Below are 25,218 nucleotides of genomic sequence, written 5' to 3'. Positions count from 1 at the left end.
TCTTTGTGTTTCCTCTTGACTGATAAAGGAAACATTCTCCAGCAGAGAGCAAGTGCTGTGGATCCCGCATGAGCTGAGCAGTTACTGCAAAAATAACCTCTCAGATCCAAAACTTTCATGAGAGACAGTCCTCAAGTAACCTTTATGAAAAGTCCAAACTGACTCAACCTCCAAGGCACATAACAGATCTACAAATTAAGGCTGGCCAGCAAGGATTCAATTCCATGACAGTTCCCATACTTGTAGAAAGTACAAAACCTTCCCAAGTGAAAAATAATTAGGCCCAAAATAACTCAGACCCAATCATGTAGTAATTTCTTTTTAATCAAAGTATGGAATTATTGCCTTCAGGAAAGTCCATCGTGAGGAAAAAGAGTAACTTCTGGAAAATAAAAATCCACAAAGATCTTTCTAATATTCAGTGAAAGTCTAATGCAATACAAAGCTCAAAATAAAAAAGAAAATACATGGAAGTCACACTAGAAGGAAGTCTTTCTCTTTAATTCAATCTACAAAGAGTAAATCCTCAGGATAAACCTACAGGTTAAATTAACTTGACAGGAAAAGTTACTTTAAGAACCCAGAACTGGGTTCTTAAACTGGTCTCATACAAGTCTCTACCTATAAAGTGTATGCAGAAAGTCACGTGAAAAAGTGAACGCAAGGAATTGGAAACCTAAGTTCTATTTATTGAACTGATTTTTAAAGGCACACATTTCAACTGTCATCAGCATCTAATGGGACTAATTATTTTTAAAGGGCCCCACGTCACATACACACTTTAGCACATATAAGGAGCATCTCAAAATGCAACACATCAGCCAGTCACATTTAAATTAACACATTATTATTCAGGAGATACTGATATGTACTATTTTAGGAGTTTAAACAAGATGAGTGAAATCAACTTGGTCTAAGATCATCAGACAGTCATCAGAACAACTGTATGAGATTTAAAATGTGCAAGATACAGACAGGCACAAGCAGGTAAGGGAAAGCAACTTGAGGCAACTTTCATCAGAAGTAAAAGTGAAGAGCTGGTATGCACTTCTTATGGAGTTCTCCACTATTTTTTACCACATTTCAGGACAGAATAGAAATTAAATACAAATCCCACTACTTGGCCCTCTCCCATTTCTAGTACATGGCTATTGATGCTCAACCCTCTGGGCTCAAGCAGTCCAGCAATAACCCCAAGGCAGGGGTCTGGATTTCAAAGGACTTTCTGCCATGCATTACTAGTTTCCCCATCCCTGCAGGCATGCCTTTTGCTACTATCACAGCCCCTAATAATCTTCCAGATTATCCTTACCACATCTCAGCATTTACCTTTGTTGCACTGTCCACTCTCTTTCTGTTGCACAAGTAGGAGCAGTTCAGGAAAATGTGCATCCTTTCAATACATGTTTGTTCCAGTGACACAGAATCAGAAACTCAACCAATTGGCAAACTCAACCAAGCCAAATATTCCTGCTGTTCCAGGCAACAGCCCAATATCTGATGTGCCACAGGAGACAAAGAATGAATTAATCAATAATAAATACATGAAAATCTCTTAACTGCACAAAGCAGAATGTGGCATAGAGAGTTGAGACCTTTGGTTGACCTTTAAAGACATTAGATCCAGCCCTGATGGATAAGATACAGTAACTCCAGTCTAACTGCATTAACACCAAAATGAAAAGTTGAACTGCTGATTTTACATAAAATCAACACACAAGTGTTTTAAGGCAAGTGAAGTTTTAATACCTAAGAAATATCCAAGGCTTAATTAGGATTCAATCTATTATTCTATAAAGAGGAATAAGCAAAGAGAAAATATTCTTCAACTGTTGTATGGCAGAGTCCCACACAAACATCTGTAATATGGGAGTGAAAGCAGTGTTCATCACTTCTCCCCATCCTGGTAAATGAGCAGGAATGAAATAGAAGGGATGTGATTTCCAGCTCATTATTCAATACCACCATTGCAACAAGCTGCTTTGGAAAAAAAGTAGAATATAGCAGGAAAAAGACTTTCAACCTATGTTGAATTAAAAAAAAAAAAAAAAAAAAAGGCCAGAAACAGAGACTCCAGTTCCATTCTGCCTACCTTATCTTTAACTGTACAGACCAAAACTGGAGAAGAAAATTTGCCATATAGCTAGTTAGCTTGCAAATTAGCTCTGACAACACAGCTTAAGCAGGATTGTTAGAAAAACAACACAGTCTGAAGCACTGAGTGAAGCAATAATTTCTGGAATCCTTAAAAGCCCTAGAAAACTTTCAGTCAGACCCTGAACTGGCTAATTTAAAAGACTGACAGCTTTAGAAACACTGAGAAAGAAGTCAGGTCAGGTTGGGGCCTTTGGGTATCCCGTACTTTATACATGGAAGAAAGAATGGTCATATGACAAAAGTACAGGTTCACATCTGTCTATGTATCTACACATTGTCTTTACACAACTTTTACAAAATATTTTTTGAATGTGGAATATAAACAATGTTTCCTATCATAAAAACACTAAACCGTAACATTACTGCAATTCTGCAGTAAATCTTATCAGCACACACTCTTGCAATAAATTATATTGCCTCTTTATAGTAATTCTAATTATCTTCAAAGAGTTTCCTCAAAAGGATACAAATAAAGTGAGAAGCCGAGGAGTCTGTCTGACTTTGAGAGTCAGAGACAGGAACTCTTCCAATCTTGTCCTCAAATCCAACGTCCAAGAATCCTTGAAAAGAAAAACAAATAATGACAGTTGTTCACCAAATATGTACACTCTGCAGAAAGTACTGTTTGGATCACAGCAACCTTCCACTAGAAGGCAGCCAGCATTGGATTGAAAAGATTTCCCCTTCACTGCTAAGTGAATGTGTTTGCTCACTACCCATAAAAGTGTAAAGAAGTTAGAGGGGAGTTCAGGATTATTTCTAGACAAGAGTTCTAGAAGCACAGTGTGGTTTTATTTCAAGTGCAAAACTATCAAATACTGTTGATGCCTTGCATGCACATGTAACAACTGCCCCGAAAGTAGAAGCACATTTAAATACAAGCAACTTGAGCAAAAGATAAAAAATTAATATTAATTTAATATGAATTTTACATTTATTAAATAGAGTACAAAATTAATAATTTTGCAGTGCTCAGTTTTCATCATCTTTCACTCCTAACAAGATCTGGGAATTGTAGATTTTGTCAATAACTGTTGCAAGCATCATAAAGTGACATGGGTCATCAGGGTACAACATTTCTAAAATAAGCATTTGGAGAAAAACAACTCATATACAAAAAATAGACCAACATAACAGACCAGCACCCTTAACTGGAATGCTGACTTCTGCCTGACGTAGTGTCTCATAGGCACAAGAAAATAACAGCTAAGGAAAAAAGCCAAAATACACCTAGGAATCCACCAAATACTCATTCCTTTTATTTCACACCTTCAGTGAAGCCAGTTTCTGCTTGAGGAGAAGCTAGCCAACAGATGAAGAAGCTCTGTCTTCCAAAAAGTAGCAGGAGCTTCCTAAATTTACTGCTGTATATGTCTGTGTTGTAAGCTGTTCTCGCAGCTCAGATTTGCCCTTATTTCACCACGCTGGAGAATGTACAGAATTTACTTGCTGCATTTACCAATTCAGTACCCAGACAGTGGTGTACCACAGCACGCTGTATATTACCAAAGGAACCTTGTCTCCTACAGAGAGGAGTGTATATTATTTTTCAAAATGTATTACACAAACTGACAGGAACTCCAGCTATATAAAGCATCAGATGCCTGAGAAAAATATATATGCCATCAGAACACTGCTTACTAGGCTACTGACTCACTGCTGCTCTTTCTCAAACACGAAACAATCTGTGTTTCAACATTAACATGGAATGAGTTGTACAATTCCCACAAGAAAATATGAGTGACTGTGGACTAAGAGCTTGGACACTGGGTTACTATGAATAAACCTGAGGATCTTGTCTTAGATAAGGTACTGGGAAAAAAAAAGCTGCTAAGTGTAATTAAAAAAGAGTAGGCATATCTCATCTCTGAGGTCAACCAGTCCATCTCATTATTTATAGTTAGTCCCTAAGGAAAATGGCAGTATATGCCTTTTTTGGTGATAAACTGGAGCTCCTCAACAGCTGGTACATCCAAAGTCAGCCCTAGGGCAAATATCACTTAAACTTTGATTTGATATCAAAAAGAGTGTGACAGCAATGCAGGCTGGAGGCATCTCCGTGCACCACAATGGCTGCCCACAGCTGCTCAGCCAGGCCAGCACAACTGCCCATGTGGTCGGACAGGGAAGCATTCCCAGCGATAACCTTCCCCACAGGCACTGCCACCAACATTTTGGAACATCAAGCCCCAGCTCTGAAAGTCATCTCCTAATTAATCATCACTCGCACAGTACCAAGAGTGGTCAAGGTAAGGGTGTTTATTACCCCTTCAACAGCTGAGTAACTGAAAGTGCACCTGGAAAGGAGATCTATTTTGAAATTCAAGCACGTGAACTTCTGCACTCTCTTCTCACTTTGCACATGCAAGTCTAAGAACTCAACTCTGAAACATTCCTTCAAATGTAAAGGTTGAAACATATTTAACAAAAAAAACTAACTAGGAAAAATGCCTGTGGCAAGAGTCTCCAAACCATTAAGCAGAGCTATGCTCTTCCAGCACTTTTATTTGGGAGGTAGGGGGAAGAGTCTCAGAACACAGATGACACTGATTCATCTTCTGTTACAAGTGGATTACTTATTAAATCGACTTTCTTTTTTCCACATTAAATGAAACTGCTTTGGTCTCCTTACGCCTAAATATCATGCTTTAAATTCATTTATATATACACAGATAGTGGTCTTGGGTAACATCATCAGAGCAAGTAAGTTGACTTGAACTACTAATCATTTCCAGAAGCATCCATATTTCAGGGATGTGTGGAAAAGGAGAGGCAGCAATGCTAATTTATGGACACAAAGCTGGCATATCACTCAATTCTCAAGCAAATATAAAATACATATATAAGATGGCACCCTGTCATTGACAGCACTCTCACAACCCTCCTTCCATCAAATATATGTTTTTTCAGGATTGTACAGTTTCTGCTAAAGGAAACAACAAATACCAAACTAAACATTATTGAATATTTATCACCCCATGAGAAAAGTCATCATAAATACCATCTCTGCAACACAGACACTTACCTGGAAAAGTTCTTTAAAAGAAGGGTGTGACATGGGGTTTGGAACAAAAGGCAAAGCATAGAAGGGAAGAAACTCTGTAGTCTGGCTCAGGGCAGCTCCTTTTGTTTCCAGGTATGCCTTAAAATGTGAAATCCTTTCCTTAAGTTTAGCTTTGTCCTAGGAAATAAAGCAGCATATTTAATTTAGAAAACTACTACTCTGAATGCACTGCAAAGCTGGAAAATATAAGCTGAGACTCAAGTATATTAATATCAAGTTTCATATTCCAAAACTCCACATTTATTTAACTAAAGAACATTGTATCATGTTTTCACCAGTCATAAAAGAAAATTTAAACCAACGTTGTTGTTTCTGTCATGTAGGCCCAACAAAAGAAGAGACAGACAATTGATTTCGTATGTAAATCATTCCTGCTCACTTCAGGCTAGACTTCTAAAGCAAAATGACATTTCCATACTCAGGCAAAGAGGAAACAGTTACTAGACATGCTTTATTTCAGTGATAAGTGAGAACCACAAGGGGAGCTGGCACACAGAACAGAACAGAAGTTCCTTAGAAACTGGAAAACACACAAAAAGCATCCAAATACTCCTGTAGCAGCTGACAGGTGAAAGGCACGAGCTATTAAACCCCCGCTGATCCCGCTGGCTACAGGCTAAATGTCTTCTCATCATAAAATTCCCATGTAGGAGAGATTTTATTTTATAACAGCTTGGAATTAATTATATTTTTCAATATGATATATTGAGCTGGTCAAGATTCAGTATTGAGTATTGTGTTCAGCTCTGGGCCCCTCAGTTCAGGAAGGACATTGAGGTGCTGGAGCGGGTCCAGAGAAGAGCAAGGGAAGGGACTCGAGCACAAGTCCTGTGAGGAGAGGCTGAGGGAGCTGGGGTTGTTTAGTCTGGAGAAGAGGAGGCTCAGGGGTGATCTCAGCACTCTCTACAACTACCTGAAAAGGAGGTTGTAGCCAGGTGGGGGTCAGTCCCTTCTCCCAGGCAATCAGAAGTAGGACAAGAAGGCACGGGCTTAATCTCTGTCAGGGGAGGTTTAGGTTGGATATTAGAAAGAAATTCTTTACAGAGAGAGTGATCAGGCATTGGAATGGCCTGCCCAGAGGTGGTGGATTCTTTATCCCTGGAGGTTTTTAAGATGAGGCTGGATGTGGCACTGAGTGCCATGATCTGGTAATCACAGTGGGGTTGGATTGAGGGTTGGACTTGATGATCTCGGAGGTCTCTTCCAACCCAGTTAATTCTATGATTCTGTGATTAAGCTTCCCCATTTCATCAGAAATTATTATATTTTAACTCACAGCTACAGTCCAAACTGGAAGCAAAGTAAGTGTTTTAAGAATCTTCTATGTTATGCAATTAAAGATGTGAAAGTATTGGCATGCTACTATTTTCCAAGTTAAAATACTTCAGGAGCTCCAAGATGAGGGCAGCTCCCACTTCCATCTCTGTACTTCACAATACAAACTTTCTGGTTCAACTAAAATACAGATTGTGGCCCAAAACTGGATACATGCTCCGGGAATTCTTAGAAACTCTCCCATCCTCATTCACACTAAAGACAGATAAATGAAGCAAAACAAACAAAAGCAATTTGAGGTTTGAGTTGTGAACCAAACTTACAGGCTTTCCCCTAGTGTGTTTCAAGAGGAAGGTGGCAAAGTGTACGTGAAGATAGAACTCCAACTTCTGAGCAACCAGGTCATTGTCCTGCACCAAAGACGAAACGTGCTCCTCCCAGAGCTGGAAGAAAACTTTCTGCTCACCACTTTCAAATGCTGCAAGCAGATCTTCCTGTGAAGGGGAGAGGCATTCAGTGAAAAAACAAGTGCAGAGGAGCTACATTTTCTCAGCAGTAGTTTAGCGAATGAAGAATTCAAGTGCCATCTGAAAATCTCGAATTAAAGGTTTTATCCAAAAATCTATCACAGTTCAGTGACTGCCTAAGTATTCTTTCACCAGGTATTTTTAATATCTTTGAGACCTTGAAGCAACCATGAATACAAGAAGTTCTGGGAACCCAGCTTTACTGTAAGGGAAAAATAAATGCCCAGAGTATGTGAAAATCAGTCTTGTCAACCTATGGTAAGCTAAAAACTAAAAGCAGTGTGAATCAAAACTACTGTGTTCAAAAGGACTGGAGTTCTGAAAAAAACCCAAACCCAAACATGAACATTCCTGTACTGGAAGAAAACTGCTGGAAGACTTCTTCAAATAATCAAGAATCAGTTCAGACAGTTCAGATAATCTCATTGCTGCAGTAACTCACAGGTCATTAGTGGTCTCTAACTGTTTCTAGCATTACTCAGTGTAAATGATGCATTACCTGAACAGGCACTGGATCTTCTGAGGAAACATTTGCTGGTTTAGGTAGTTGTTTCCCTTTTATTTTACATTCCTTTTTAAATACTTGCACTGTTTCTTCAAATTCTGCGAAATCCAAATACTACAAGACAAAAACATGCAGGAATAAAAATTTTTTTAGGTGATTAATGCTTCAAAATAAATGACCCATGAAATACTAAAGTTTCTGTATAGAAGGATCCATAAGTGCCAAAAATTTAACACTGACAAACCAAGAACTGACATCTTGTGCTAGGAAAATACTGACCCTAAACTTCCTCCTGCATCCTAGAGACAACCAAGTGCATCCCCTCTGAAAGAATGATGCCCCTTGGTTTAGTCAGTAATTTCATTCTACCAAAGAAGGAAATGAATTAAAATCCATTAATGCTATATTCTGTTTGAAGAAACAAGTAAATGACTTCCTTGCAAACAATGTTCTTAGAGGGCACAGCAGTCAGACAGCTTGAGCTCTTAACCAGAGCCCTCACATGAAGCTGTGCAAGCCAATGACCAACTCAGCAGGCACTGTACCTCTAGGGGAGAAATAAAAAGCCCTGCCTCTTCCTCCCACAGTGTACACCCACTGTATTAGACACAACTTTCCCCTCCTCCCCTCATCTCAGGAGTTTTAGTCATAGGCTGCTGAGGCAAGGCATCACACTTTGTTTTGCAAACTCAATATGGATTCCCAACTTTGTCACAGAGAACAAGAATTGCTTTCTTCGCAATAAACATAAACAATAGTACAGCAGGGATTAACAACTTAAACTTCTTTTTAGATCTGTTTTTAGAGACCCACAAAAAGACTTAAGCTGTGCATGATTTTGCCATTTGGTTGACTCCTTAGGGAGGCAGTAACTGTCCAGGCTTTCAAGAGACAGCCTGGTGACAGCTGGGCACGGTGAGAGCTGACTGCCACTCGTGCTCACCCCTGTGCAGCACCAGCACCCGTGGAACCTTCCACAGCATGGATCACACGCAGAGCAGTTCAGCTTGGGGTCCACTCAGGGCCCTAAGCAAGGCTACCAACACAGGGTTAATTAAAGGGATGAGGAAGCAACAAGCAGCAGAGATCACAGTTTGTGTCCTTGTTCAATTCATAAACATCCCATTTTAGCAAATTTATCCAGAAGCACAGACTGCCACAGAGGCACCTGCCCCAACATTTGTCTCTCACTGTCTTTTTCACAGGACTCTTTCACACTTTATTCCGATTTCCTCTTATGTAGAGGAGTGCCTAGCTGGAAAATTCTGCTTAGGCATTAAACCATGGAGATCAGTAGTCTCAGGACTTGTCTGGGCTTTGTCAACTCTAGGGTTTTTATATGCTTCTGATTTTATACACACACGGAATGAGTTGGCAGCCAAGCAACATTTTAAAGATCTCACCTTTACCATAGGCTGGACCTGAGCCCCAAAGGTGTCAGATCTAATCAACCTCATTCTTCCCTTAGTGAGGGCCTCATTTCCAATGAACAATAGATAATTTTGGACTGATTTGCTGTTTGACTGCTGACATTTAACAGACATTGAGCCCTTTGAACCTACAGAGCATGACAGGAGTCAGTATGATTTCACACTGTAGCAACACTTGGCCAGATAAAAACTCCAGAATGCAGACCACAGTTACAATACCTGGCTCTGAATAGAAGTAACTATGAAATTCTGCCTTGCTTATTTCAACAGCAACAACGACAACAACAACAAAAGGAAAAGAAATAATGAGAGAAAACCAACCTCTCTCACCAGTCCAAGTAATTCAGCTTCGTAGGCTAAAACGTCACCCATTGCTAAGTGTTACTGCTACGTCTCATCGCTGACAAAGCTGTAAAATCGCAAAGAACGGGGGTGTCAGTGGCAGCACAGGGCTCACACAGCACAGCCCGTCAGCCATCGCATCTCCAAACAGCACGAGGAGACACACACACGGACACACTCACAGAAACACAGTTTGCCTGCCACGTCTCATCTGCCCCCATCCCCTCTCCCCCACATCCCACCTACCCACATCCCTCCGGCCCACGGGTCCCTTGACCCATCTGCCCCACATCTCCCCCGTCCCAATACCCCCTGCCCAATTCCACCTGTCCCACTACCCGCATCCCAGTCCCCTCTGCTCCACTCCCCCTATCCCAATCTCCCCCGCCCCACTGCCCCAGTCCCTGTCCCTGTCCCAACCCCATTCCCATTCCCCCCTCCCGCACCGTCCGTGTCTCCCTGGCAACGGCGGCCCCTCCGCGCCACGCCCCCTCCAGAGCACGTGATACATCTCAGCCAATCGCAGCCCGGGAAGGCGCGCACCACGTGAGGAAGGCGGGTCCCGCCTCCCCCGCGGGAGGGCAGCGCCCCCTGGCGGTCGGCGGTGCCGCGGTGGCCGTGAGGGAGTTCCCGTTCTCACACGGAGCTCCCGCGGAGTTTGGGGGCAGCTTCGTTTCTTTTTAAATCATCTACGGCCTTAACAAATGCTTTGGGATCCCCTTCGCACCTTGAGCAGGCCAGGAGCCTTCTAACTTGGAAGCTTCGTTTGAAACCTCCCATCGTGGGAGGCTCGTTTGAAGGAGATGTTGGGCAGCAAGGGCAGAGCTTTGCCGAGAGCGAGCACGGCGTGAGGGATGCCAGGACCAGCCCCGTGAGCCCTTACCTCATGGAAGCCTCCAGAGCAAACAGGAGGATTGGCCAAGCCCCTTAGCGAGGCTTTGTCCCTTTTTCAGTTAAAAGTGGTGTTAACCACAGTAAAACAGCGTTTTGTGGCCAGTGATGTCCTGCCCAGGGTTTCAGTATCCCTTTGTGCAGCCTTGTTTCCCACCGCACAGCACAGCACCATCCATCTCCCATTATCCAGGCTCCTAAAGGCGCCTGCCAAAACTGAACACAGAGATTTGCATCTGCCCCCACCGCCCCACCCCGGATTTTGAGCCTTGATAACCACACAAGTCCCAAAAACTAATCTCACCAGCCAGCTGGGCTCTCCACCAAGACCATTTCCCAGCCAAACCTTAACCTGCCAACACCAGCTCGGGTGAATGCAGTTCAGGGCACAACATTCCCTTGGCTCATGATCTGAGGACAGTCTTCTCCTTATGCAATCAAAAACGATATTTAAGTGACAGAAAGAAACCCCCACCCTGGCACATTCTTACCAGAACGAAAATTGTCATCTTAAGAGGTGAAAAGTTTGGAAAGAGCGAGGTGATGGGAAGCAGAGCTATGACAGATGGTGAGTGGGCAACAGCGCTGCATCCATGACCCGTGGGAGTTACTTCACCACTGCTCCCTGGCCACCCAGCACTGGGCTGGTATTTGTGAATAAGATACTGAGGCAGAATGCTGCTCTTTGGAAAGGGCAGAAGCAGCTTTGGCAAGCCTATGTCCCCTCTCACCTCCCATGCTTTGCTTCATTGAATTACAGTTGTCCCAGCAAGGCACAGAGAGAGCAATGGTTTGAGCCAGAGTTGTGCCAAATTACCCAGTTGCTACTTATTTGTGTTCCATGTGATGGATGGAAAGGGGCCAGGAACGGGTGACTTCATTCATCGCCTCTGTCTATGCCAGAAGCCCTTGAAAACATCTCATTCTCCAACTCAGCTTGCTTCGATGATGTTCTCAAATAAAGAAATCCTGATGGGAAAGGAGCCTTTCCAGGAAATCAGGAGAAATGTCAGCAGTTTTCTTCAGGCTCCCTCCTTCCACAGCACTTTCAGGAAGCGCAGGGAAAGGCCTAGAAAATGCTGGAAGAAAAATGAGCGAAAGCTGGCAGGAATCGCTGGGAAGCACATCAAACTGTTCAGAAAGCACCCTCGAATTCCACTACACAGTCTCTACAAAATTCTCTGCAATTCCTAGAAAGAACAAGGAATTGGAAGAATTAGAATTGGAAGAATCAGAAAGAACAATTGCAATTCCTGGAAAGCACAAAGAAATTCCTAGAAATGAATGGAAAGTTCCTAGAATCTGGTGTGAATTCATAGAAAGCTCTCTGAAAATCCCACAGAAAGCCCACTGAAATTTCTGGAAAGCACATGGACATTTTATAGAAAGCACCTATATAGAGGGAATTCCTAGGAAGCAACAGGAAATTTCTAAGTGTTAGTTTGTGTTGTCTTTGCTCCCCAGGAGTGTGACAATTAGCATTCAAATTAGCTTTGGAGTTCCTGTGGGCACTGTTAAGTGGTCAGGATAGTACATGATTGAGCTGGCAATTGGGATTTCTGGGTTTTGTGGTTAATATACTGAATACCAAAGTTTTATGTCTATAAACAAGCATAAAATTTATATATATTAAATTCTAATAATACAAACAGTAGATGTACTCTAGATATACACATATAAAGAGATTTAAAAAAAAACCCAGAGGTTTTCTCTTTCTGTTCAGTACACTCTTTCAGAGATCTCACAATAACAAACCTTAACTATTAATGTCAAGTTTTGCCATGCTGGAGCTTATCAGGCACTTGGCTCAGTCCCGGGGGAGGCAGGTCTGGGTCCTTTGGCCATTTATAGCCCCCTCACCACCACTGGCAGTGCAGCCTTTTGGGGTCCTTCTTGCTCCTGCTGAAGGAATAGGATGGGGCTGTGAACTCCTCCTGCTTGTCACCTGTCCCTCTAACTTTTAAAAGGAGGAAAAGATTCTTCTTAGAGAGGTGGTCCCAAGGGTTTGGGAAAGGCTTTGTTTTGGTGATGATCAGACACTGCCCCTGGGGACAGAAGGGGATTTCCACAGACTTTTTCTCATTTGCAGGATAAGGTATCTCCAGCTGTTTTGCTCCTCTGAGGAACCCTGGGTAGGATGGTGGGAGGGCTGTGTGGGATCTGGGCTTTGCTTTGTCATCATCCTTTTTCTCCTCCCATTCTTACAGAATTCCCTTCCAGCGAGCAGACAAGGCTGCTGTATACCTGCCTTGCACAGCTTTTGCCATGTTCCTGTGGTGCCTGGGGAGGAAACTTCTTCAGGAAGGTGCTGCCCAGGGGGAGGACACCCCCCCACTGGCCAGCACCTCAGGTAAGGTCAGGAAGACACAGAGCTTGTGCCTCAAACCTGAAAAGCAGGACCTTCATCATCATCACCCCACCTCCACAGTGTAGGTTTTCATTGGGGCAGGTGTCACTGCCACCTCTGCCAGGGGCTGAGCATTCCTGGGGCTGGGCCACTGATCCTGCCAGTTGAAGATTGCAGACTGGATCATAACCTGTTGCTTGATTTAAAAGCAGGAGGCTGTTCTTTGTGCCTAAGTGGAAGATTTTGCAGGAAATTTCTTCTTGCAGTAGCCTTTCCAAGTGGTTGCATTAAAAACAAAAGCAAGCAGGCAAGAGAATATTTTTCAAAGCTTAAACATCCTGTTATTTTCTGTATCAAACTTCAGCTCCGAATTGCCAAAAAATATTTTGGTTTGGATTTTCAATGAATATTGAAGGAGCTTTTAAGCAATAAATAAATAAAAAGTTCCCTTGAAATTGTAGTTGATGACATGTTATTGTTGGTTGGGTTGGAGCACAGATTGGCTCCTACTGAGAGTGGCTGGGGGTCAGAGAGGTTTGCTTGGACGCTGGCTTTGCTGTGCTCAGGCAGGGCCTTGGCCCAGCAGCTCAGATGCTGATCACATACTGAATTACACAGCAATGCTTCCCCAGGGCCCTCTGCACAGAAAACCAAGGCAATGGAATTGCACAACCTCCCATCTCCCCAGCATCAGACTGTCATAAAGCTGCTTTGTCTCCCTTGGATGGGACTTTTTTGCCTGCTGCTGAGCCTCAAGTTTCACCTCTCCTCTGCCTCTCTCAGAAGGATGTAGTCATCCCAGCCCAGGCTATTTATATCAGCCCTTTCTTCAGTAATTTCCTGTAAGCAAAGTCCCAACCAGGAGGAGCACAACAGAGACTTTGATTTTGTCACGAGGTGCGTGAAGGAGGTGATGGTGAACTCAGCTCTCCTTGATATCTTGAAAACTCTTGGCCTTCTCAATCCACAGTGAGGAGGGAGAAAAGGACTGGCTGGTGGGTCCCCCAAAAGCTCCTTTCAGCTGCATTGCAAAATGGTGAAGCAGTTTCTCATGCACCTGGCAGTCCAGTATTGAAGAAGCCAAAGTTTTCTTCTCTCAGCAGGACTTTATAGATAAGGACAAGAGCATCCAGGGCTCAACCTATTCCTCTGTAATGTCAGCCCCTCACATCCCTCACATCTCCCACCTGGAGAGAAGGAGTGGCTTTCTCTGATCTCCAGAAAACCTTCTTGCTGTTGCTACCACCCTGGTGTGGGTTGACCAAAGCCCAGGCCGGGCTGGAGGAAGAAGGGAGTCCTCCAGCATTTTCTCTGCTCCTCCCTCGCAGTAGATCAGCCTGTGGTACCTTTCCAGCTGTGGCAGAGATCGCACTTCAGAGATCCCTACAGGAATGGAGCTGATGACCAGGAGGGATGAATTGCTTTTCTGGAGATGGGGATGTTTCCATGTGGGATGACAGCAGCTCAGTGCCCCAGGCTTGAACAGAGCCCCAGCTGGGCTTTCTGGCAGGTCCTCACCAAACACACGAGTCATTAAGCTCCCAGCCAAGGCAAATACCAGTGTGTGAGAGGGCTGGCTTGCAGAAACAGCAAAGCTGTCCAGCCAAAAATGGCAGGGGCTGGGAGGAGGGAAGAGCTAGAGATGCTTCATTAAAAAAAAATAATGGGGAGAAAATAGGCTTGGAACTGGGTGCACAGAAACAGCAGGACAGAGAGCTTCATCATCAGGAGAAACATTCCCGGTCCCAGCGAACTTCACTGCCCTCATTGCATTGACACAGTGTTGGTGCTGCCACCAACACAGGCCAGTGGCCAACTGTCCCATGCCACTGACACAGACCAACTGCCACCTGCCTGATCACATAGGGACAAATTGAAAAACCTCAAGGCCCACAAGAACTGCAAGCAGGTTCCATCTGCAAATGAGCCCATGAACTCTGCTGTCCAGTGCAGATGTTTCCAGCTAATTATTTTCAGCACCAGGTTTCAGGCTTAAGCTAAAAATAAAAAAGACTTGAGTGTGAAGTTAAAGTAAACAGAGAATTTGTCCAGCCCTGCAGGAGCTATCTCAGCTCCTCCTTTGGGAGGACATAGTGGGGAAACAAAAAGTTAATCCATCTTAGTTCTCATTGACATGGAATGGAGAGAAACAATTAAATGGGAGAGCCAGCCTAAAGCTGAGAACAAAGACACTGCACCAATATTTCAGGTCTTTTTCCTCCACTCTGAAGGGGAAAAATTTGCTCCACACTTCATCCCTTGCAGGTTATCTTGGGAGGAACAATGTCTCCATAATTTCTGCTGACAATTAACCTCACCCGTGCAGCCATTCTTCTCTGGGTCACCAGAGCAGCTATTTATACCCTTGGGCACGGCTGCTGTTGCCACCAAACGACTGCCCTTCCCCTTGGCCAGGCCTGCACCAAGGCAGTGAGCCCCAGAGTGTCCCCCCAAGCACCCTGCCCTGCTCACCAGGACCCGCTTCACTTGGACCCTTAAAGTATAGACCCTCCACTGTCCACTTTCTGCTCGTGCCTTGCAAACACAATGAAAAGCTCCAGACACACGTGTTGCTTAACCACACACTTGTACATGGTAACAGGCACCAGGGCCCACCAGACTGAGTGCACAGGGCTGGGATCTCTGGGGTTATGGTCTGCAGGACCTTTGATTAGCTGATCTCCAGAGGGCTTGGGCAGAGAGAGGATCTGCCTTGAGTCATCCCCCTGCAATACGTGGGTAGCGCTGATTTCCCCCATTGCTGGCAGAGACACCCGTGACTCACCTGAGTACCTGCACAGTACTTTTTCTGAGCAAAACTCGGAGCTTTACCCGTGCAGCCAATGTCAGGAACTGGAGTATAGACCTCAAAACAAAACTCCAGACCTGGGCTGCTGCCAGCTGGAATGTTTGCCCCCACAGCAGGATTTCAGAGGCCAAGTCAAGCCAGTCCCAGCAGCTGGAGCAGCGTCTCCTCCAAAGACAGAGAGCATGGGCCAGCCTAATCTCACCAGCTGGAGAAATGCACTGAACCAGGTGTGCCAAACAAGGTATCTTCACTGAGGGAGCAAGAGCAAAGACCTTTACTTCCATGTGAAACCATCCTGGGGAAAGATTGGCACCCTTGGGTGCCCACTGGTCCCATCAGACGTTGCAAGTAAATACCACAAGCCTTGCACAATCCTGCAACGTCTGCACTCCCCAAATCCCCCATCCTGCCACTTCTGCAGGGTAAAGGTGGGCCCAGAGCTGGGCTGAAAACCCAACCCCTCATCAAAACTAAGGGCAGCAAGAAAGGGAAGAGCCTGGGACGGGCTGGCACATAGCAGGGGTGAGGGTGGAGGAGACTCCAGCCACCAGGATGCAGGGAGATAAATGGCCAATATCATCAGCATTATCAGTGGCGCCCAAATTTCATGCTGAATGGTGAGGAGGAAGAGCTTTGCATGGCCCTGGAAGGGAGGGGAGAGATAGGGAGGGCAGCACTGCTGTCATGGGGAGAGGTGAGAGGACAAGGCCTACTGAGTGCCTGCCAGGGTGGAGTAGCAATGCCAGGGGGTTGTTGGTCACCTCCTTGAAGACCCCTTGCCTTGGGAGCTTTACTTCCAACATCTCCATCCCCACTTTGGTGCCCAGCATGGTGCCTAGCAGAGGGCTTGCACCCGAGTTCACGAGTGGAAAAGGGAGGCTTAAGGCTATCCAGGACCTCCTGGAGGAACTCTGGGATCTGTCAGAAGCAGCGTGCTTTAGAACTGATTTATTTCTCACCAGGGTTAAGGGGGTTGGAGCCCATTAGTCAGGAGGGACAGAAGCAGCTTCCTGTCAGCCTGGCCTCTCCCTCTGGCAAACCCAGGAGCATCAGGGCCCAATTAGCCCCTGGCAAACAATCAGGGTGGGTCCCTCAGCAGCATCCCCAGACAGGCCCAGGAGAACAGCACTTCCTCAGAAATCAGTGCTAATGAGTCACTGAGGCTTAATGAAGCTATTTAAAGCACTAAGCCAGTCCCACAGTTACTGGCCTCACCTGTCCCCAGGGAAACTGGTGAGGTGCCTCAGCATGGGGGCAGGATCCCACAGCTTTCCAGAGCCTTCTCAGAGGTTTACAAGAACCTTTCCAGAAGATTTCTCTAAGTTTCCTGACCATTCCCTTGATGCTTTTCTCATCTTTCTCGAAGTTTCCTGCTGTATCTCCAGAACATTTCCAGACTTTCCCTACAGGTTTACTGGAACTCTCCTGGGGCTCTATGGCCTCTTCACAGGTTTTTTTTTACAAAGACACAGGTTGGCCATTTCCAAATTTCCCAAGTGACACCCTGGCAATTGAGCAAAGCTCAGCACCTCGTTCAGGTGCCACACATAACCTCAAGTTGTCACAGAGCAGCATCCTCAGCAGCCTGATTAGTAAACTGAAGAACTATGTAGAGATCAGGAAAAAAAAAAAGTCACACGTATGAGATCATTCTACATGATATGTTGTTTCATAGCACAAGCTCTCAAAAGCACCCATAGGAAGATCTCTCGTCCTTGAGCTGTCTGAAGTCTCTTAAGCAGTGTCCCTGAGCAAAACCAGCCTGACAGGTGTCTCCCTGAGGCACAGGACCAGCATCTTCCTTAGCTGTGGTGTGGGTGGAAGAGGTTTATCTTTTATGTACTCACAGGGAGCATAAGCACACATAGGTGAGGGGCTGCTCACTGTGGGGGAAGCTGGAAAGGACCTGGGTGCTCTGCATTGGAGCAGGCTCTGATTGCAGAGCTTAGCTGGGGAAATGCCCAAAGGGAAAGCACATCTACTGATACCAAATGCACAAGCAACCAAGGAACTGTTCACACGTTCAGCCTTCTCACCAGAAAGGTGCAAACTGGCCAAAACCCAGGAAGCCACTTACTGTGCAAGAGAGGAGCCACTTCTCAGCTATCAGCCCTCTGGCCAAGGGTCAGCGTGCACTTGCTAGAGAACACTCCTCGTGGTCCAGAGGGAGCTGTGTCTTCCCTCGTGCACCATCCCACCCACTGCCCCTTCCCGCTCCCTTGCTCACAGCAACTCAGATGTGTGGTATGGCCATCACCTCTCCTCCTCCACACTCCTAAACCACTGGCTTCCCTCTTTAACCAGCCATCACCTCTGCTGATGCTCCTCCAGCTCTTCTCCCCCATCCCCTCAACTCCTGTTCAGAACATTCTTCCAAGGAGGAAAACACAAAGCAGCTGTAGGGGAAAGCCAAAAACAGTGGATGCTTTCCTCTGAGTGTTCTCAGTCCTAAACCAGACAGTTCCCAGATGCCTTTACCCAGCAGAGAAAAACACGTTGAGTGGCAGAGGTGTGGAACTGAGGACAGACCAATTCTCAGTTCCCTCCTGGAGTCCCCAGCCTGGCACACATGGCCTTTTCTTCCAGTCACCAAAATCTCTAAAAATCTGACTGTCTATGTGCAACCTCACCACGAAGGCCCAGAGCAGCAGCTCAGCAATCAGTTTGGGGCTATCTGAGGTTTTTACATCTGTTTGTGCCAAGGGAGGTCTGGGGACACATCAGCACCAGGGGCAGGAGGGATTTTACAGGCACAAGAGAATCATTTAGGACAAGAATTGAGTCCTCCATGGTATCCCAGGCAGTACATAGCTCAGTGGGAGCTGTTCTGCACTTACAGATTTACACAGACACACTGACAATCTGTAGCAAGTGCCAGGAATATGTTCATATTATAACAATTTTCGTATGTTACAATATGAAAAACTCAGGAAAAAGTTTTGTGAAAAGCAGAAGACTGTTCACAGCTTGGCCAAGACACCAGCACAGGACTTTAGGTCTTTCTGAGCCAGCTATTCCCAGCATTTCTACTTGGACTCTAAAAACTCCCAGCAATATCCGGCCAACTGGCAGGTTGCTGAATGACCGGAGTTTTTTCTCTTCCCAGTGTCCACCCCTCTCCACAGTATTTTATGACACAAGGCATTACGAACAAGTTACCTGAAAAGCACCATACTGGTTGGCATCAGCAGGACCTGTTGGAGCAAGGGATGCAGATGTCCATTCAAAGGGAAGGGATTACAGCACCAGAGGAGCTGGACGATGTTCATTTCTCCAGCTTCTGTTTCTTGCACCACAACAGCAGGTCTTGCTTTGAATGACCGTGGAATTGGAGCAGCAATTCCCTCTTTGTTTCCAGTTTTACTGACAGTAATGTTGTCTGTAGCCATTTCAGGTTCATTCCTGGCTCTGCTCCATGCGAGAACATGGGATCACTCTGAGAACTACAAGCTATGACCAGCCCCCTCACAGAGACATTTCAACTGGAGGGACCTCTGGCTGCAGCCTAGGACTCAAAATTGGCTTTCAGTCCCACATCTCTGCTCTATTCCTTAGGTTTGCAGAGAACCAAGGCAGACTATCCTATTGCTATAGTAACATTCACCAAAATAAACCATCTGCTGGAAAAGCTCCCAGGCCCTACATGCAAGATTTGTCTTCCATTATTATCAATGCACATGAAATTGTGGTATGTTCACATGGAGCAAAATACTCCCTACACACCTACAATAAAAACCTCATTCCAGGAGGAATGGGGAGTGGGGAGGAGAATGATGGAGCTTTGTCCAGTGTCTGGCTGAGAGCAGACCAGGGCTGCAATCTCTGATGTAGTGTTTTCACATCCTTTGAAGTGTTACAGCCCAACAGGTGAAGGGCTGGTTGGACAGTGAACAGTGGAACACCATTCCTTCCTTCTGACTGCTCCTTGTTCCATATCCCTGACTAAAATTCCCCCTTGGCTAATGATGCACATCAGTGTGACAACTCATGTCTGGCTTCACCCCATCTAGACCTGCAATGCAACCAGCTGTTTGCTCATACCAGCTACTGCACCCATATTTGGTGAAAGCAGGAAAAGCACACACACACAAAAAGGGGATTCTGAGAAACAAGGAGAAACGTGCCCCAATTTCCCCATCATGAACACCCAGAGCCTTCTGTCAGCCCCACACCATCACATGAATACCAAGGATGAGCAAGGGGGAAGATCGGTATCATGGAGGTAATTTGGAAACAGACCTTCTCTGTGCAGCTGCTGGCAAGTGGAGACCTGACCTCTCTGTAGCACCAGTGCTATGGCTGGGCCAGGCAGGTTTTGTAACCTTGCTTAGCCTAAGCAAGTGCTACAGAAAGCAGGCTGTGCACAGGTCCTGACGACTCTACGGCAGAGCAGTCAGTCAAGCTTTGACAGAGCAAGATGCACAACTTGAGTCTAGTTTTTAACATTTGGAGTGAGCAGAAAAAAGGTTGTTAGGCTTCCTTTTTTCTTTTTCTTTTTTTTCTGAAGTAGCAAGTTTTCTTTCAAGAGTTTTTAATATATTTATTTGAAAACAAGGTTTTGTGAAAGAGTACACTAAATAGCATATATCTGTTCTTCAGCCATAAAACACGGACTATCAGCTTTAGCTCAGCACAGATTGGGGCTGCATGCACTGAACAGCAGATCTCGATAGGAAGGTCTTCATGTCTGTCTTTCTGATATCAAGCATAGTGTCTTCTTTAGAGGACATGACCCTGGAGGAGGGAAAGAGAGAAACCAGAAAATGAAATGTATTTAACTAAGGCTTCTTGTGGTCGGCTCCACACACTCACCCGAGCCTGTCATTGACGCAACATTTACAGTTTTTAGCAAGGAGTTTGTTTTCCTGCCCTTCCACCAATTCAAGTGGATAATCTTTGCTCATGAGAGCCCTGGAACATGCCAGCCCATATTTGGAAATGAAGCCTCTCAGTGAGAAACTTGTACATCAGTTCAGGCACTTTAACCAAGGAACCTGAGAACTCATTGCCTGGAACGGATCTACCAGTACCGTTATGTTGGGCTCACAGAGCACCACAGAACACATGACTGGAATGTCTTCAAATTCTGCTAAGAACTGCTGGGAAGACAAGACAACCCCAGAAAGCAGAGCACTAGTTCTCTTTTGACCAATCCTGAGGTCAAGTAGATGACAGCTTTGTTACATAAACTACTTGGTTCCCTAGGACCATCTTTCAGGAGCTGACTATTCTCAGCTCAGCTGTTGCCTGGGACCCCATGAGCTGCTCTAATTCTGCCCAGCCAGACTCCACTCAAGAGCAGCCAAGCCTGCCAGATTAGAGATCCATTACAACTGGGTCAGGCCTGACCCAGAAGAGTGGACTTGTGGACTTCTCTTTAATTGCTGCCAAACTCTTGGAACTGGGACAGAGAGTGTTTCTGAATCTAACACAGAAGCTGTCAAAGAGCTTAAAACAAGAGTGCTGGGAGCTGATAACTGCTTCAGTTGATCCAAAGATGCTTTTCCTTCCTTGGGATTAATAAAGGTGACTCTGCACACTACACTGTACCTCGTGTCTTAATCATCAATGTACTCAAAGGGCTCTGGCGGTTCAGGTTCCTGCTCCTCTTCCTCGATCTTCGGACCATGAGCTGCCACAGGTTCAACCAGCTCCTCCATATCCTCACTGGTGTCCTTCAGAATGATGATGCCTCCAATGGAAAGCTGCAAGGCAAGTGCAATGAGCATTTAGAGCTGATTGTCTCTGCTTCATGGTGGAGTGTTTGTGGCCACAGAGTCTATCCTAGGCCATATGAGATGTCTCAGCGGGAATGAGTTTCAGAGAGCAAAGCATCTGACACTCATCTGGATCTCTGCCTGAGAAGGAGATAGAACAGAGAGAATCTATCCAGACTACCTTCCACTATCTAGGTCTCAGTTTGATATAAAGTGGCACCTGGATTCACAGCTTTACCCCCATCCCAGTCTGGGGCTTTCCACATGAAAACTAATTGAACTGTAATTGCTTTAAAAGGCTCCTCTTTGCAGGTTAACAAAGCTTAGTGAAGCCTCTCTGTGTGGCTGCCTCCCAGGAGGTTCTGTGAAACAGAGACTAATCTGATCACCAGCTTCCACCAAACGAGGAATCCTATTAGCAGAAGCTCACAAAACCAAATTAATTACAAAGATCACAACCAAACATCTTGGCAGGCTGAAGCAAATCCGTGTGCCTTCCAGGACTGGAACACAAGGTGCGAAAAGGCAGTGCTGTCACGCCTGGCTGGGATCAGGGCTTTGGCCACAGCAGGACTCCAGGCCATAAACAGCATTTCAAAGAGGCCTTTTACTCTGGCATTCCCCAAAGCAGAGCAAACCGTTCCAAGAGCCTCCTTGGTTACACACCCTAATCCCAGCAAAAACTGTACTGTTCTGTTCTCTTCAAAACCTGTTTATGGGACTTCGAGGCAGGAAACTGCAACTCCCCCACCGAGGACTCTGCTTCTTTTGAAACTGAAGCAAACAACTGTGTACGTCCACGTTTCAGTGAGTGGACACTTACTGGAACACACAGCAGATCCTTCCAATCCAAACAGCAAAATCCACATTTTAAAGGGTAGAGACTAAAAAACCCCTCCACAGCTTTCCTAAAGAAGACATTTCGGAAGGGGATGGTGCACAGAGAATTCCAATGTACTGATGAAATTCCAGGAAATCCATTTATTAAAAATATCACTATCTTCCTGGGAAAAAACCATTACTTCTTCTGAACACCATTTCCCCATGCATAATCCTGCAAAAGGGGTAAGTCAAGGGTGGGTGTTATTTCTTGCACAAAAATAAAGGGCAGAAGAATTTGACTGAGGAGATTTAGAGTTCGTGAGGGAGCTTATCAGCTTTGCAGTGTATCTGAGCATCTCACAGAAAAGTTAGTTACCCCTTGGGCTTAGTGCTAAAAGACCTTTTTCATTCTCCATCTGACAATCACATGCTCTCTCTTCTCTATGTTAACACGAGCTGAAGGCACTTCTCTAAGGTCAGATGTAACTGAATAGGAAACCTTTTCAATGAAAACAACCCTCCATTTAGGTATAAATCACACTGCAGGATAATAAAGCTCCAGCACAAGTCCTAATGACAATGAACCTGTGCAACTTCTCAATCTATTGTAAAGATCACCCCTCAGTCTTTATGTTCCCAGCAATGTCATTAATACACAGAGTATGTCTGATTGGTTTCCATGTTGCAGCACTTGACAAGAAAGAAAAAATAAAGCAGCACTAGCATGGTGGAAAGGTTTGCAGCAGCTCTGACCTTCCCCCAACTGGAACTCCATGTGATCATTTGGAGAGAGAGACATTAAAAAGCAAATAACAACGGCAAAGCTACAAATCTCTGCAACACATTCCAGTGCTGACCAGCTGTGAGTGGTGTTCTCCTGTACACACAGAACCTCTGGGTCCTTATGCACAAGCCCAGCACTGGGAATGCTCTGTCAAGCACACGGACTGGGAAGGTGACACTTACTGGCTTGAAAGGCTGATACCGGCAGCTCTCTGTCATAGTGAGAACTTTGAGCTGCGCAGGCATGACTCTGGCTGGGTTGTCCAAAAGCTGGAAGTTGGGTTCAGGCTCTTTTTTCTTTTCTTTTTCATCCTTCTTTTCAGTCTCATCCTGTGGAAGGGGAGGAGAACATCAGCATGATTTTGGCAGTAACCTCTAACCCTTTCATAGCTCAGGAGGGTAAGGAACAACCAGGCAGCTATTCCAGAGCATGGTGAGAAACCATTCTTCTGCTGAGGAACATACTAACACTTATCATAGGCTGGCACAGGCAATACCACAGTGGGTCTAAGTGCTCTCGACAAGCCAAGGCTTCACTCCCAACTGCAGACAAAAGCAAGTTCAGCGAGAGGTTGGCAAAGGAAGTGTTTACCCCTGCCTTCCCTTTCTAAGACTTTTTCTGTAAACTCACTCACCACTTTCTGTCACAGCTGAAGAGTCCTTGATATCATTACTGAGCACATAAAAATTGCCAAAGCTGCCCTTGTATTTTCCCAGCTATAAAGCTGTCACTCACGTTTCACAGCAGCTCACCCAAAACAACTTGACTTCAGTGACTCCCTAGGGAACTGCAGTGCAGACCTCCTTTACCAATGACTCAGTAGCTGGAGGCAAAAGCTCAGAAGGAAAAAAACGGCATCCTTTACATACTTAAGAACATGGGTCATGTTTTCGCTCTTGCTCAGGAACATCTGAGTTGCAAACAAAAGAGACCACAGAAAAGACAGGGAAAAACCAATAGGGAGTGATCAGGAACACCACTGAGTTCACAGCATGTCCTGTAACAGCAGACAGGACTTTCTCGGGCACAGTGGCTGCTCGTTGCTGTGCAGATCCCCTGGGAGCTATGGATTACTAGCCATATAACAGGCATAAGAGAAAAACAGGAAAGCAACGATACCTCTAAAACACTAGGACAATGGCAAAACACTCAACTCAAACACAGCAGGTGGCAGCAAGCTCCCTTTTTACTATCCTTGCTTTTGCATTTGATTCAGCCAGAAAAACTGTACAGACATCTGGACACACACACAGACACAACCTGTGAATCCCTTCTAGTATTTTACTTCCTCTCAACACCTGCACTTAACTGTAAGTTGTAGAAATTTTAGAAGAAACATGCATTTGTTCAGCACACTTTACTTAGTACCTAGAATTCTAAGAATAATTCAGAGAAAAGATAATGTTTGGTGACAAGGAAACTTGATAAAGGAGCAAAATACCCAGAGATTCTACCTCGCACGCAAGAGATGATTCATTTTCTGGGCCAACTCGATAGGGTTAGGTGCCTACAACATGGTCACATTTATGTAGGTCTAGGAAGGTTATTTTACACATACACCTTTGTTCTCATGCCACATGAGTGGGTTTTTTTAATCTAAAGAGGTAAAAAATTCCATGACCATGCTTCTTTTCTCACACAAATGTTAAAGGGGAATCAGAAAGATTTGTACTGAGCTTGGCAGCTTTAGTAAAGGTTTTGACACCACTTCCCACAGCATTTTCCAGGAAAAACTGGCTGCTCATGGCTTGGCCAGATGCACTGTTCACTGGGTAGAAAACTGGATACATTCCCCAGAGAGTGCTGGGGAATGGAGCTACATCCAGCTGTCAGCTGGTCACAGTGGTGTTCCCCAGGGCTCAGTACTGGGGCCAGTCCTGTTTAATATCTTTATCAATTATCTGGATGAGAGGATCAAGCAAATCCCCAACAAGTTTGCAGGCGACACCAAGTTAGGTGGGCGTGTTCATGAGCTGGAGGGTGGGAAGGCTCTGCAGAAGGATCTGGACAAGAGGAAATGGCCTCAAGTTGTGCCGGGGAGGGTTGGATTGGATATCAGAAAAAACTTCTTCACCAAAAAGGTTGTCAGGCACTCGAACAGGCTGCCTGGTGGAGTGGTGGAGTCACCGTCCCTGGAGGTGTTTAAAAGACGTAGATGTGGCACCTGGGGACATGGTTTGGTGGTGGGCTTGGCATTGTTGGGTAACAGTTGGACTCGATGATCTTAGAGGTCTTTCCAACCTAAACAATTCTATGAGTGTATAATGCCTTTTCAGCTTACAGTTGTTCTTGGAATATTTGCATCTGTTACCAGAACACAAAAGAAAGGGTCTTTTGTCAGTACAGCAAGAATTTTAGCTGCCATATGTTTTCCAAACTACAGCAACCACCAAGAATTCATTTGTACATTACTCAGCTTGCTCCAGGATAACACATTACTCACAGATGAGAATGACAAGTTCCAGTGTCAGGTCTATGAGCTGAAAGAAATCATCAGAGGACTAAAGGAATCATCATAACTACTGAGCAACATATGGATCCTGTACTC

General features: G+C 45.0%; 2 protein-coding genes across 4 annotated transcripts in view; both read right to left on the bottom strand.

Annotated features, from left to right (window-relative positions):
- Positions 1 to 9,798, bottom strand: part of ARMC9 (armadillo repeat containing 9) — a 65,022-nt gene extending 55,224 nt beyond the window's left edge. For 2 of the 3 annotated variants that reach the window (XM_050307846.1, XM_050307848.1), the window contains exons 1-6: positions 9,280 to 9,518; positions 7,523 to 7,642; positions 6,820 to 6,990; positions 5,183 to 5,338; positions 2,625 to 2,717; positions 1,330 to 1,354 (exon numbers count right to left, since the gene is read on the bottom strand). In XM_050307846.1, the coding sequence (XP_050163803.1) occupies positions 1,330 to 1,354; positions 2,625 to 2,717; positions 5,183 to 5,338; positions 6,820 to 6,990; positions 7,523 to 7,642; positions 9,280 to 9,330 (616 nt within the window). In that variant the 5' untranslated portion in view covers positions 9,331 to 9,518. Of the gene's footprint in view, positions 1 to 1,329; positions 1,355 to 2,624; positions 2,718 to 5,182; positions 5,339 to 6,819; positions 6,991 to 7,522; positions 7,643 to 9,279; positions 9,519 to 9,746 lie in introns of those variants that run through there. The other variant, XM_050307847.1, reaches the window with a different exon arrangement.
- A 10,063-nt stretch (positions 9,799 to 19,861) lies between these two features.
- Positions 19,862 to 25,218, bottom strand: part of PSMD1 (proteasome 26S subunit, non-ATPase 1) — a 73,058-nt gene continuing 67,701 nt past the window's right edge. Inside the window, exons 23-25 of the mRNA XM_050307845.1 lie at positions 22,853 to 22,999; positions 20,898 to 21,052; positions 19,862 to 20,081 (exon numbers count right to left, since the gene is read on the bottom strand). Coding sequence (XP_050163802.1) covers positions 20,906 to 21,052; positions 22,853 to 22,999 — 294 coding nt within the window. The 3' untranslated portion in view covers positions 19,862 to 20,081; positions 20,898 to 20,905. The remainder of the gene's footprint in view (positions 20,082 to 20,897; positions 21,053 to 22,852; positions 23,000 to 25,218) is intronic.

Source organism: Myiozetetes cayanensis, unplaced genomic scaffold, assembly GCF_022539395.1.
Source record: "Myiozetetes cayanensis isolate MyiCay16 unplaced genomic scaffold, myiCay2020 scf13, whole genome shotgun sequence".
Taxonomy (NCBI): Eukaryota; Metazoa; Chordata; class Aves; order Passeriformes; family Tyrannidae; genus Myiozetetes; species Myiozetetes cayanensis.
The sequence above is the reverse complement of the archived record's forward strand: the minus strand, read 5'-3'. Positions and strand labels throughout refer to the sequence as shown.